This window comes from Protopterus annectens, chromosome 9.part0 (assembly GCF_019279795.1).
Source record: "Protopterus annectens isolate FY-2018-M chromosome 9.part0, PAN1.0, whole genome shotgun sequence".
Classification (NCBI taxonomy): domain Eukaryota; kingdom Metazoa; phylum Chordata; order Ceratodontiformes; family Protopteridae; genus Protopterus; species Protopterus annectens.
In genome coordinates, this window is record NC_056743.1 from 159,007,640 (window position 1) to 159,022,872 (window position 15,233).

Consider the following 15,233-nt stretch of genomic DNA (forward strand, 5'->3'; position numbering starts at 1 on the left):
TTGTTTTAAACTTTTAATATGTTTCTTGTAAACTGTGTGGCTTCCTGAAAATAATCCTGACAAAACATTGAATTTCGTTCTTAGTAAGTCGCAACAGATACTTGGGGAAAAACAGAGTAAAGAAATGTTGTAGGTATTCTCTCATTTTAGAGGGTACCACCAGGACCTCAGCTCCACTTCTGAAGCAGAAAGCTGATCTAGAGAGGAAGCAACACAACTAGCTCAGAGGGTACAATAGCTGGATGAAATATTAAGCAGGAGGAAAGGGATGGATTATGAGGAAAAGTCTAGGATTGCTTGGAATGTGTGCAATGTGAAAAGTAAAAATGAGCAGCTTGTTGTGCCGATGATCTGTAACCTTTGACCTTTGACACACACTCAACAGCTGGTGGTTTGAGATGTTTAAAAATCTCATTGTGAAGTCACTGGCATACCTCCTAACTGTCCAGGGTTTTACAAAATGTCCTAGAGTTTGCCTCATGTTTTTGTCTGGGCCCCTCATAAAATTTGTATTCTGATGGTGAATCGTTGAGGATTATAGTCAGTAAATAATGCCAAACTTTAGAATTTCATACTTCTTACTGATCAGCAAGTACATTTTTTTTTTGCAAAACATGTTCAATTATTTTTAAGTGAATTAGAGTAATTATTTTTTAAGTGAATTAGAGTAATATTTAAAAATTGCCCCTGATTTTTCAGTTTTTTCCTCTCATTATGTCTGGCTTTGTCCAGAATTCTTAAGCAAAGAAGTTGAGATATATGGCCATTGGCCTTGGGATTCTACAACACAGCATTACCTTTGTCTGCCTACAAAATTCCTCCACTTTTCATTGTGTCTAGAATCTGAGTTTACTTTTCTTTTTTAACTTTACTTTTGAGAGAGCTGCGTTAAACTCCTATAATATTCCATGACGTCATCCCACTACTTCAATGTCTGTCTTCTTTAAATGTCTTTTATTGTATTCTCCAAACATCCCATTTACGTCTTGCTACTCAGTAGGGGAAACTGAGTCTTCAGTTGCTTTAAGTTTGAAAATTGCCTTGTCCATTTTCTTATATTTAAATGTAGAGCTAATAACCACCCAAGGACAATTAACCTAAACCTTAGTAAACCAATAGTTAAAAATCTGTCTCTATTCCTGGGCCTTTATCCCTCATTACTTTTTTACTTTGTTCCTGATTCTTCCACAAGAGGCTGAGATATATTATTCAGCACAGTCAAATTAAGTGTACACAGCAAAATGGCTATAACTGCTGGGTGGGGATAGGGTTGATCTGTGGATTAAAATAACTTACCATCTTGCCATTTCCTGTTCCTGCCACTTGCTCAATTAGCTATCTGGCTTTGTAGGACTAGCATATATTAATGTTAAATAAGTTAGTGGGGGTGGGAACTGTTGTGGATGAACGTAATTTACTCCCTTGTTGTTTGCTCAGTGAACTTTCTGGTTATCAGAACAAGTGTGTTTTACTGAGAAATAAGTTGGGATAAATGTGGCTACTGCTTTTGTAAAAGTTTAAATCAGACAGTTGTCAACTGTCCCTGCTTTTGGAGAATGCTACTGGTTTGGTCTCATATTTTTGTCTGTTCATCATAATATTTATGGTTTTCTTGTCAACTCACTGACACTTTCAGTCACTGAATAATGATAGGCTTTTCAGTTTCAGACTTCGCATTCTTAGGAAAAGGCAAGTTAATGCAAAAACTGTTATCCTGGCAACTTTCTAAATGTATTATCAAACTATTTAAAATCTGTCCCGAATATTCAGCCTTCATCCCTCAGTATTTTTTGTTTTGCTCCTGATTCTTGCACTAAGAGGTTGCGATTCTTTAGTTACAATTCGATAAAGTGCATGCAGCAAAGTGGCTATAACAGCTGGGTGGGGTTGGGGTCTATCTGTGGATGAAAGTAACTTATCATCATGCCATTTGCTGTTCTTGTCATTTGCTCAATTAGCTATCTGTCTTTGTGGGACTAGTGTGTATTAATGTTAGGTAAGGCTGAATACTTAGGTTCATAGTTTCATAGGTAGGTACTAGGGCTATCGGCCCAAGGGCCTATGTAAGCCTAGTCAGCAAGATTCCATAGCTTACGCCACCCAAGAAAGTTATTTTCCTGTGCCACTGTCCAGCAGAGACACAGAAGTGATCCCAGGGGTGTATTTCCTATTTCCCATCCACTCATCAAGATTTTTCTTGAAGAGTGCTAATGAAGAACTTTTCTTGACATAGATGGGTAGCTTCTTCCAGAGTATAGGAAGTCTCTGGGACAGGAATCTATCCCTCCAGTGTGTCCTGTTTATTGTGGTGACAAGGTTTAGGTCCCTAGAGCATGTAGCTCTGAGGGATTGGGATTTCTTTAGGTGTAGCATGTCCAACAGCTCTGGGTTTGACATAGCTTTATATGTTAAGCAGAGATCACCTCGGAGTAGGCAATATGTTACAGAGTAAAGCTGAAGTTTTTTGAGGCGGTCAGTGTAAGGCATTTGTTTGAGGCCAGTAATCCTCTTTGTGACGTACTTCTGTGGCCTTTCCAGCTGCTGCAGATGTCTTGTGACGTACATTCCAAAAGGGGCTCTACTCTATAATGGGTCTAATGAGTGACGAGTAGAGGGGAACAATGACCTCTTTTTTCCTGGATGAGAACCCTTTTATGATGAGGTGTGCCATGTAGAAGGACCTCCTGACTACTGTGGTGATGTGACTATCAAAGGAGAGACAAGTGTCCACCTGGGTCCCAAGGTCTCTTATCACATATTCGGTGAAGTAGATTGCTGCCTATGTGGTAGTTCATGGGTGCAGAGTTTTTACCAAAGGGGATGACACTGCACTTTTTGGCATTGAGCTTGAGGCCATGGCTCTGACACCAGGCATCTGTCTAAGTGAGACCCTTCTGTAGGATGTCCACATCATTTGGGGATTTGATTATGGCTTCTAGTTTGTAGTCATCTGCAAACTTCATTAGCCAGTGGCCTTCTGTGTTAGCCTGTACTTCAGAGAAGTAGATACCAAACAGGAGAGGTCCCAGGACGGAACCCTGTGGTACTCCACTTGTCACTGCTTTGAGGTCAGATTTGGAGTCTGCAACTTTTACAGTGTGGGTTCTGTCAGTGAGCCAGTTGGCAACCCATCTTGTGATATAGGGATTTATACCTAGTTTAGTGAGTTTAGCTGTAATTCCAGAATAGGGGATGGTGTCAAAAGCCTTGGCGAGGTCAAGATAGGCTGTGTGAACCACCTTACCCTCATCCACGGCTTTGGTGACTGTCTCAAAAAAGTCAATCAGGTTTAGGAGGCATGATCTACCTTTCACAAACCAAAACTGGGTGGGATCTAGAGTTTGGAGGTTACCAATGTCTTTGTTTATGAGTTCCATGATGATACGTTCCATGGCCTTGCAGACCAGGCTCGTCAGGCTAATAGGTCGATAGTTCCCAGGATCAGTGGTGGCTCCTCCTTTGTGGATTGGGATAACTGTTGCTGTGTGCCATTCAGTGGGCACAAAGCCTGATGCAAGGCTATTATTGAACATGGTGCTTAAGTGGGGAGCCAGTTCATTCTGAAGTTCGTGTAAAACGCAGCCTGGAATGTTGTCCAGTCCCATGGATGCTGTGTTTTTGGCTTTAGAGAGTGCAGCTTTTACCTGCGTAGTTGTGATTACAGGGACTCTGCATTCTTCCTGTATAGATATGGGCCCTTTAGGGGGTGAGAAGGGGTAAAGTTAGCACTGAACCGATCTACCAGGATGTTGGCAATATCAGTTGGTTCTGTAATCTTCGTGTCTTTGTGCTGTAACTCAGAGCAGATCTGGGTGTTGCCATCTAGATTCCTGACATAGCTATAGAATGCTTTGTGGTTGTCCTTGGATTTAGTGGCAATTTTGTTTTCATAGCTAGCTTTGGAGGCTCTTATAAGAGATTTCAGCTTCTTACTTAGGCTGACCAGGGAACTCCTCCACTCATAAGATTTTACTCTCTTTTGCAACAGTTTCTTCCTTCTGTTGTACAGTTTGTTTATAGCAGGGGACCACCAGATTGGCTTCCTTTTTTTGGAGGATAGGGTCTTGGTTCTGTTTGGGATAGCATGATCCATGCACTCGTGTAAGTGCTTATAGAGTGCATTTGTGTACTGTTTGTGTAAAGCAAAGATGAAATTACATAGCTCTCAACTGTCTCTGATTTTGGAGAATGCTTCTGATTTTGCCTTATATTTTGATCTGCTCCTCATAAAATCTGTGGTTTTCTGGCAAATCATTGAGACATTTGAGTTTCAGACTCCATATTCTTCAAGAAAAATACATGATAATACTGTTCTAGCTATTTTCTAAGTATATAAGAGCAATACTTAAAATCATCCAATTATAATATTTAAGGGTGTTTTTTCAAGGGTGCATCATTCCTCACTATCAGTTTTCATTAACAGATCTGTGGTAGTGAGCTGACGAATAGTGACAAAAGAAGCCCCCCCCCCATTATGAACCTTAAAGATAAGTAAATGGTGGAATCTAACTAAACTTGAAAGGTTCTATCAGCTAGGTCTTCACTGAAATAGAACTAGGCCTTCAGCAAAGTTTACCTCTTTAAAGGTTCAGAAGAGTAATATGTTATCCACACCATCAAAGGCCTAACTTAAGTCAACAAATAAAATTGTACTTCATACTCTGCTGATCAGGTGACTTAACAATGAGAAAGTCTAAATCAAGACAGCACTCGTAATAATGGTGTCAAGACTGAATCCCTGCTGAAGACTGGAAGGAATACTATACTTGTTTAGATATTTTAGTGTTTGACTTTAGGCCTGTTTCTCAATCGCTTAAGCTCACATTAGAAGGAAAGACACTAGGGAGAAGTTAGAAATAAGAGTTGAGAAATTTAATTTTCAGGAATGGACACATAAAGGCAGACTTTCAGATGTGTGGTGCATAACTATTTGATGAGGAGAGGAGGTCTACATGAGCAAGAGGTTACATATACGTGGAGCACAAAGCTAAAAGAACTATCGGATGACCCCATTAGCATTAAAAGTTTAAGTGATAGGAAGAGCTTTGGACAATTTTAACAATGAAACAGGAGAAATCTTCTTGCAATGAAATATGTGATGTAAAAATAAGGGATTCATTTGCTATGTAGGAGGAATCTGAAATCGTTAACATTCAGTAAAAGAATATTCCTAAGCTCCTTTCTGAAAGTTTAATGTACCTACTTAGTTTAATGCTAAAAAGAAAACTGATTTCTTACCAGAAGTGTCTGGGTTTTTCAATAAGTACTACATGGGTATGTTTCAGTGATTCAGAATATTAAAGTCTACATTTTTTAGCCTTATTCCAAAGTCTGAGGTAGGTACTTTATATTTAATGTAACTGCTTCCTCCATTGTGAAACTGAATGTCAACCCATGATAACTAGATTTAGATTGAGTGTCCTAAAGAATAGGTGGGTTCGATACTGACATACTTTCACAAACTAAGGAGCATTCTGAAGTCTAAAGCATTGAAGAGGAGACTTTAAGGTTCATGTAACACAAGGTGACAGCTGCACATTGTAATATGTAGGGTATGTTATTCTAAATGTATTTCTCATGTGGGGATTAAAGCAACTTGTGCAGAAAACGGGTGGTTATGAGGGCACGCATATAGATACAGGGATAATAATGTCTATTCCAGACTTCCTATGTAATGGCAGGGTGTTTTCCTACATCTGTAGAAAAATATTTTACCAAAATAGTGAAAATTAAGTTTACAGTCACAAATGAGGAGAATACATCTCAGGGCATATTAATATTTTAACTTTTTTAACGGTAATGCTTTGCTAACTAAGAACTTTGGCCTTTTGACCTTTCTGTATGTTTTCTTCCATAAGAACCATAAGGATCAGTCTGTGATGTACTTTTCTAATTATGGAACATCATTCTATGATATACTTAGAAAAGATTCAACCTCAATGCCAAAAACGCATCATTATAGCATTTGATAAGCATCCACTTGCTTCAACCTATGGCACAGATAGCACACTACTTCTAAATGAAAAGGTTGTGACAGACCTGGGCACGTGGATGTACACCTCCCTTAAATTTGAATAACACATCACAGCAGTGTTTAGGAAATCCTTTTATCTTGCACAGCTCATAGCAGAAACTTATTTCAGCGAGATCAAATGAAGCCCTCTTCTCCTTGTACTCCACTTTGATTAGACCCATCACTAAGTACATTGCCCCCTTGGGATGTACTTCGATAAGCATATCAATCAGTTGGAAAGAAGTTTGTAACTGAAAAGATCAGGGTCCTAAAAGATCTGAACTACAAAGAAAGACTGAAGGCTTTATGTCATTAGGAAGTCACAGGAGAGACCTGTGTTTTGTCCATGTGGCTACAGGGGATCCAGTAGTCCAAGAACTCATATACCTCAGTAAATCAAACAGTTCAGCTAACACAAGGGCTAGAGCTGTTAAATCTACTCCAGCAGATAAGTAAGACTAAGAGGATAGATTTGTCACACTGTGCCTACACATTTTATGGAAGAAACTCTCTCTCTCTCCAACTTAAGCAGTGTGGCACACTGTCTAGCTTTAAAAAAAAGCTGGACAATTAGATGGGTGGCAGAAATGTATCCCTGATATGACTGTCCTGGGTCTCTTTCAAATTGGCTGGCAAGCCCTAAGGGTGGGTACTGGTAAAGCAGAAATGGCTACAAATCTTTTTCCTTGTAACTCCTATCATCCTGTAACATAAAAGATCTTGTTCCAAAGTGAAATTCTATGTAAAGATGTTAAAAGAGAGAAACAGAGTTCAAGAAGCTTAGACATCTGCTACAAAAATGGTGTACTTCAAGGAGTGTGTCAAAATTAGATCATAATTTAAAAATTCAAGGATTTGTACTCACCAGCACAAGGTAGATGTATGACTGTTCTGCTAGTTTCAAAGAGAGCATGGGTGGATGCTGTTGATCTAACACCCAGTGTGCTGTCATACAGTACATAGCTTGAACTGTCCAGTGTGGGGCTAGAAAAAGTGATGAAAACAGGATACCTTATCTTAAAAGAAAGCTAACATGTCATTGACTGACTCATACCACTGCTGCTCAAGAAAACTAGCCTTTATTGTCTGGAAGAGTGTTTCATGAGAGTGATGTATCTCCTGATCTCTTTGTGGGAGAATGCTGTTGGATACTACTAGGAATAGGGTAATTCCTGGGAAATGGGTGAACATGTTCTGGTTAAATGTACTAAATAAAACTGAAAGATGAGGTAATATCAGAGATGCAACATCTGTAAGGTCTGTTAAGGTAGTATTATTATGCTGAAAAACAATGTTTAATGGTAAACCAGGTGAAGGACTGAATACACAGGAGACTTGAAATTATAATAATGCATTCAAGTAATAAAGCCATGCATGTAATGTCAGTCTGTAAGAATTTATCAACTGTTAGCATGTTCTGCATTTTTCTGCAGGAGGCACATCTGTCTGGACGCTGATGATGTCACCACTCGCCAAAGGTTTGTTCCATCGGGCTATTGACATGAGTGGTTCCTACATCTACAATAAATCATTGGAAGACACAGAGAAAGACAATCTGGTGTTTTTGAATAAGACAGGGTGCAAGAATTTGTCATGTCTTTATTCACTAACCAAAGAACAAATCCTGCAGGTATGTTTTGTGTTATAAAAGAGGATTTACATGCCTTCGTATTAGATCGTACCTATTCCTATTGATTAGATTGTATCATCCTAAAATCCTAATCTTACACTCACAGAAAAACATTTTTTTCCATAGCATGATTGATGAATTAATTCATTTCTGTTTGGAACTTTGGGACCTGTCTTAACAGTCTGAACTGATGAAGTTTGCTGAAGAAATGTTTGTATTATTTGTTGCCATGAGAAAAAGACAGTATCAGCGTAACAGTTAAGATCTTTACCTCCCAAACACAAGGTACAGAATTCAGCCCTGACTTCCAGCCAATGTCTGTGTGAAGTATGCATGCTTTCTCCTTGTCCCTGAGTAGTCACTCCTCAAAAAAAAATGATGGGTGTTTCCATCTCAAACGCACTCAAAATTGAATGGAGTTGTGGGCAGCAGCACAGACTGTATGTGGTTCTTATCTGGGGAAGAGTTGTGCAGACAAACTGTTTAAGGTATCATTTGTGCTACGCAGTATCCCCTACATAAGAAAGCATGGATCACTGTGTGTCTTCTCAGCGCTAGCCAATTCATGGTATTAAAAATGGTTGTGGATAATTTGGTCACATTGATTAATGTTGCCGAAACATATAGATATTTGCCAGTGAAAAGTGGGTTGAGTACCCAACTTACATGACAAACTCACGATAATGGTCTAAGTGTTTTATTAGCCAGTGTGTGTCTGCCATAAAGCCCAGCAGTGATGCATCAATAAGCTACTGGCTGGCTGGTGTACAGTTGCCCAGTCTAGGCTACTTGGCAACTTGCCAAACATGAACTAAGGATTGCTATGCTGACAGGCTGCAGTTGAGAAGTCAATGACATGACAGCAAGAAATATACCAGCATCCTGAATATCTAGGAGACAAGGTGGATGGGCAGTGCAGCAAACCCACCTGACATAGGATCCAGAGTCTACTACTCTCAGGGTGACCAGACTAGAAATGGTGTGGGCTTTGTGTTAAAGGAAAGTCTTCTGAATACAATGAGGGATGCCATCAGAATTAGTGATAGAGATGGCAATCAGACTCCAATGTAAAGACAGGGCAGTATTCAGCCTCTGCCCCACTGCAGGGTTGTTATGGCAAGGAAATGACTGCATTCACACAGCAGTTGTACAGCCTATCAAATAAATCAGTATGAGTTGGTGATGATAATGGTAGACCTGAATGCTCATATACAGACAGCGAGAACAGGTTATGAGGTCTGCCTAGGTCCACATGAATGGGGCAACAGGAATAAAGAAGGAGAGGTCATTCTAGACTTTTCTATAGCAAATGACATGATGATGGCCACCACATGATTTAGCAATAGGGGCAGTCAGAAGATCACAAACACAGTAGGCTGTAAGATCAACGGATACTCTGATGAATACATAGTAGTTGACTGGAGGGAAAGCAAAAGAGTTCAAGGAAATATGCAGGCTGTAGCACCTAAAGAAGAAGAGAAATATGTGGCATGAAAGAAGAATGACAGTGCTTCAAATAAGCATGTGTGAGGACTACAGAAAAGATATGCAGCCAAGGAAGGTATAGAAATAAGGTACATAAGGAAAGCTGGTGGTGAAAAACAGAAGTCCGGGAAGGTATCAAAAGAAAAAAGTGCAGGCAAAAGTGGGAGCTAGAAATGAAGGGACAGGCTAAGAAGGAATACTGGCTGGCTAACAAATAGGGTAACAGAGCAGTCACAGTAGCGAAGATCAAGGCATCAGAGGCATGCTACCAGCTTCTGGAAAGTGACTTAGCAGATGCCACAAAGGAACTCTTATCATGTTACAAGGCAGAGACAGAAAGATGAAGATAGTCATCAGACCCCATTCATAAAGGATGTAGGGTTGCCACCTTTTCAAATGCCCAAAGTGGGACATTTTTGGTACAAATGTCAGATTTTTCAGCCCAAAGCATACCCACGGCCAGTACAAAGAACAGAACTTCACTTTTTTGTCTAAATAAAAGCTTATTCTTGTAGCATTTAGTTGCTTATTCTGTTTCTTATAATATTTAGGTGTTTCAGATACAGAATAACTGTTTTATGCAACTATTACATAAAATATAGGAAATTTTACTAAACTCTCAGGGCATTTGCCATTTTTACAATTTTTTTGCAGGACACTGGCCAAAGAGGGACTGTCCCTCACAAAGTGGGACAGGTGGTAACCCTAAAAGGATGCCAGCAACAACCTGCTCACCAGCCTACAGGGCATCAAAGGCAGCTGGAAGGAGTGTTTCCATCAGCTTTTGAAAGAAGAAAAACCCACAGAAGCTGTACTGCCTGAGACAATGTCTATGATGAAAGAGGAAGAAGAGCCCACCCTGGAATAAGAACGAATAGCACTAAGAAAAAGCAGAAGGCCCAGAGGAGGTTATGCAGATATGGTCAAGATGTCGGGTGAGCTAGGATAGAAATGGCTCCTGAGGGTACTCATAGCAGTATGAAGAGAAAGGCATATCCCAGATGATTGGAGAATAACCATTCTAGTGCCAGTGTACAAGAACAAAGGGACATTCACCACTTTGTCTTGTGTAGCAGTATCAAACTCTTATGCTACATGAAACTGCTAGAGAGGGTAATTGATCAATGAATATACAGAGCATTAGTAAATAAAATGGGATATGAACAGTTCAAATTCAAATCAGGATACAGCACAACAGATGCAGTGAGGCAAACAGTGGCGACGATGCTAGAGAGGAGGAAAGAGTGCAACTGGGCATGTCTAGACTTGTAGAAATTATATGACAAGGTTCTAAGAAGACTGATTTGGGCACTCCTGCAATGGTACAAAGTCCCAGAAACATTTGGAGAATTTGTACATGCTATTTACAAAGATGCAATGACACAAACTTAAATAGTGTTAGGAGTCAAAGAAAGGTTCTCACTGAGAGTGGAGGTGTGTCGTGGTTCATTTCTAGGCCCACAGCTGTTCATACAAGTGATGGACTACATTGGCAAACTGATCAACAAAGTTGCTGTATGCAGAAAATGTGGCATTACAAGCAGACTGAAAACGAACTTCATCAAATGGCACGGAATTGGAATGGAATTCAGACTTTATGACACTGAATACACACAAGACAGTGCTCATGGCAACATATGGTGGAAATCAGAAGATGGTGAAAAAGTGAAAAAGGTTTACAGTGTCAAGTATCTGGAAGGGATGGTTGAGGAGAAGAGAAGTCTGAATGAGGAACTCAAAGCCAGAATCAGAAATGCTGCAGCCAACTGCCACAGAGTGTTATTGGTAGTAAGTGACAGATGAATGCCAAAGAGGCTGAAAAGTAAGGTTTACAAAACAATGGTGCGATCAGTACTACTATATGGTACAGAAATCTGGGCGGTGAAGACAGAGTAGTTGAGAAAGCTAAAGATTATGTAGATGAAGTCCCTGAGATGGTAATCACTGGAAATCTTGGGACGTGCTTTGATGAGTCCTGAGACAAAGAGTCCAAATAAATAAATTATGTCTAAGATTCCCATTTCTTGGAATATTCCCTTTTCTGTTAGATATGGTATACATGTTTTTCAATTTTGTTACTATGATAAATTATTTCTCATTTTAGTTTTTTCTTTTTCACACTGTTTATAACGTACTGTAAAAAAAAGTTTATGGTAATTTATGTACTCTATATTTGTACTGGGTATCTGTTTTCTGTAGCTTTTCTCCCCGGGCCTCTGCTGAAAACGGGCTACTTGCCCAGCCAGACACTACCTAGTAAACAAATGTAAAAAAAAAATCTCAAAGTTGGTGTATATAACCTCAAGAGGACTGTGCAGGGAGGTTGCTATCCTGCAAAAAAACAAAAATAAGTTTAAAGTAAGAGAGTGATTTTCATTATTTGCTCTTCTACTGCATTTTCATTCCCATTTTTTAAGTAGCTGCCAGAGGTGGGTGGCAGGATGCACACTATCGGCAGACAAAGAAATTATGACATCAGAGCAGTAGCCAAAGTAGCTGCAATCTAGTTACAGCGAAGGTTAAACCGAACAGATTAAGGTAGTTTGGGCACATGAGCAGGAAAATAGAAAACAATTTGGTGAAAAATATTTGACAGAGAAAAACAGGAAGAAGATAAAAGCAAATGAGCAAGTCCAGCAAAGAGATGGATGGACTGCATGGCATTCAAAGAAGGTAGGAAAGTGGCATTGAATAGAGAGAAGTGTCAACAGTTGATGCAACACCCCAAGCCCATGAAAAAAATGGAAAAAGAGGGGTGATGATGATGTTATTACATACTGCATTATTTATGTGAATCAAATTCATTGGGGGACAGAACCTATACTGCAGTCTTACTATTTCCTAATGTACTAAGCAGTGCCATAGTGTTTTTAGATGTGTCCTTCTCCTGAGATGCTGGTGTCTGTATTTCAGGTTTGCTCTTGCAAACAGCATTGCAACCAGCACTGTAATATCTTCATACATTTGTGTATAATTAGGAGCTACATGTGTTTTACACACACACACACACACACACACACACACACACACACACACACACACACACACACACACAAACACAAAGCAGGTAATACATATGCAAAGTAGAAACACCAAAACTTTAATAACTTCCCCATAAAATACAGACTCCAGCCACTAAAAACTAGTCCAAACTGTAATCAGTCTCCAGTAAAAACATTGTTGTCTTTCTTCCCCAGTCATTCTTTACCCTTAATGTTCCACAGAACCATTAGCAAATTGGGGGGGTTGAGATTCAAGGGGCAAGGTACACAAACATTTTATAATTAAAACTAATTTGTCCAAAAACTTGTTTAAAAAATAAACATTCTACCCTTTTTAAAATTTTAATCCAACTAATCCTAGACTGCTGGCCACATGATGTGTTGAATCTTCTCAGACTGAGTTAGCTCTTTAATGAACTTCATGTCCTTGGTGTCCCATCAATACAATGAAAATAGCATGTGTCCCGCCATCAGTTATATTTCACAGCGATGCATCTTTAAATACAAAGTTTTAAATAGGCACCTTCCTTAAGCAGGAAAATGTCAGTGGCTTTCATTTTCTGCGCAGGTTTGTTTACTTTATGCTAGATGCCAAGGTGCATGTATCAAATATCATACCAGGTTTGTTTGCCTAGCGAACCAAACCATTTTATTTATCATTACCTTGCTACCCTTAGCTGAAAAACCTCTTTGTCATTGAGGGAGATCTCAATCTGCATGGGTTTTGTAAAATATACAGAGAGAGGTTGAAGGTTTTTAACATGCTGTAACTACCAGATGGGCTAGCTTTCATGTTACTGAAGAAAAAACTAACTTCTCTCGTCCACTCTAAAACACATTTTTAGGTGGGGGAATCTCATTTGCTGCAGTCTTTGAGAGCCCCTCCCCCAAAAATCATCAGTTTGGAAGGCAGACAACATACTCACCTTGCTGTATTTATTGCACAAGAAGAAGGATTATCTGCGATACTTCTCCAGTGGTAATAGACATGATAACTTTGGTCATATTGTACCTGTAAAATGAAGCACCTGCCAATCTGTAAATGCATTTTGACTTTCACTAAGGCCAACATATGCTTTCTCTCATGCAGAAGCTAAATGCATGTTTTGGCGCAGTTTATTTCCCTGTAAGACAGTTGACAATATCTAAGGAATATAACTTCAACTCTGGTAAGAAGTGATCCATCTCTCATAACATAAACAAAAACATAACAAGACATTGGCAAGTTAACAGATCAGTGTAACATAACCTAAAGATCAAAAACACTGAATGAGAACCGTAAAAAAACTTGGAACACCCAGCTGTAAACTAGTATCCAAAAAGCCAAACTCGGGCAATATGGATTAGTGTTTTCATTCACTTTTTAATACTGTGAACTTCTTCCGAAACAACACTTACATACCTACCCCTTCCTTTTATAATTAATTAATTACCATATACAGGAAATGACAAAACATACCAATTAGTAACAATGATGTTAAAAATACTAAATATCTGTTATAATTTAAAACAGCATGTACGTGTTTTTAAATATGTATGCACATCACTAAAATCCTTGAATTTAACATATTGGTGTTTTATCTATACATTAAAAAACATTTTAAATTTATAACTTCATTTAAGCCTGGTGCTTTATCCGCACCCAGCAACAATTGCCAAAAAGCTTCCTTACATTCCAACACATTGTTTAAATCACCAGCGAATAAAGCCTTCTACACATTGTCTAAGATGAAAAATTCAAACTTCTTGAATTCTTTACATGACAATGCATGCCTAGCTAACACATTTGTCTTGTCTTTTTTCCTTATTGTAAGCCAAACAAAAACGAAGCCAGCATATGATAACCAGTGAAGTCCTGAACCATTTATTTGGTAATAACCAAAAAAATACACAGACCGGTTTTGGCCGGATCAGTACACAGCCTTCATCAGTGTAAAGTAAAAATAAACTGTAGAAAAAAACAGAATATATACAACCATCTGCAATGTTATTGGTAGATTCAAAATTGCTCATTCAGACCTGGTGGGAACATACCACCCAATTTAACAATCCATTTTTTCTCTTTTGTGTTTAAGATAGAGTGCCAACCCGTCTTGTTACTCATATTTCCTCTAATAATATCTATGATCATAAAAGAAAAATTGGCAGAACGATGTATTAGGTGGTGTTTGTAAAGTGCATTGTTGATTCTTTTATGTTTGATGTTACTAATATGTTCAGATATTCTCATCCTCATGGGCCTAGAAGTTTGGCCCACATAAAATGAGCCACAAGAACATGTGGCCATATAAATCACCCATTTGCTACTGCAATTCCCAAAGAACTTAAGATCGTATACTGTTGAGCAATTCCTGCTAGAAAATTGTTTGGATTGTATCATTCTAATGCAATTGGAACAGTGACCACAAGGATAACAACCTATAAGTGGTTCGCCAGTCAGGGTGGTTTGAGAAGATTGGGGATGCTGAGAAATAATATTGTGTTTGAAATGATTGAAGCAAGAACCTAAGTTTTCGAATTCGAATTTCGAATCTTTTTTTGAGTTATCAATCTCGCTCCAAAAGTAATTCTGCTCCCCTTAGGTTCATTACCACATATGCTCGAAATTCTGATAAACTTATACAAGCAGTAAATAGACACTGGAACATTTTACAATATGATCATGATGTTGTCAACATTATTCCTGATCACTGTCTATTTTCATTCCGTAAAGGGAAAAACTTAGGTTCTTGCTTCAGTCATTTCAAACACAATATTATTTCTCAGCATCCCCAATCTTCTCAAACCACCCTGACTGGCGAACCACTTATAGGTTGTTATCCTTGTGGTCACTGTTCCAATTGCATTAGAATGATACAATCCAAACAATTTTCTAGCAGGAATTGCTCAACAGTATACGATCTTAAGTTCTTTGGGAATTGCAGTAGCAAATGGGTGATTTATATGGCCACATGCCAAACTTCTAGGCCCATGAGGATGAGAATATCTGAACATATTAGTAACATCAAACATAAAAGAATCAACAATGCACTTTACAAACACCACCTAATACATCGTTCTGCCAATTTTTCTTTTATGATCATAGATATTATTAGAGGAAATA

General features: G+C 38.7%; 1 protein-coding gene across 5 annotated transcripts in view; it reads left to right on the forward strand.

The window, feature by feature from the left end:
• LOC122811105 (para-nitrobenzyl esterase-like) overlaps positions 1-15,233 on the forward strand; it is a 284,915-nt gene that overhangs the window by 138,992 nt on the left and 130,690 nt on the right. For all 5 annotated transcript variants that reach the window (XM_044082687.1, XM_044082684.1, XM_044082685.1 and 2 more), the window contains one exon: positions 7,447-7,643. In XM_044082687.1, coding sequence (XP_043938622.1) covers positions 7,447-7,643 — 197 coding nt within the window. The remainder of the gene's footprint in view (positions 1-7,446; positions 7,644-15,233) is intronic.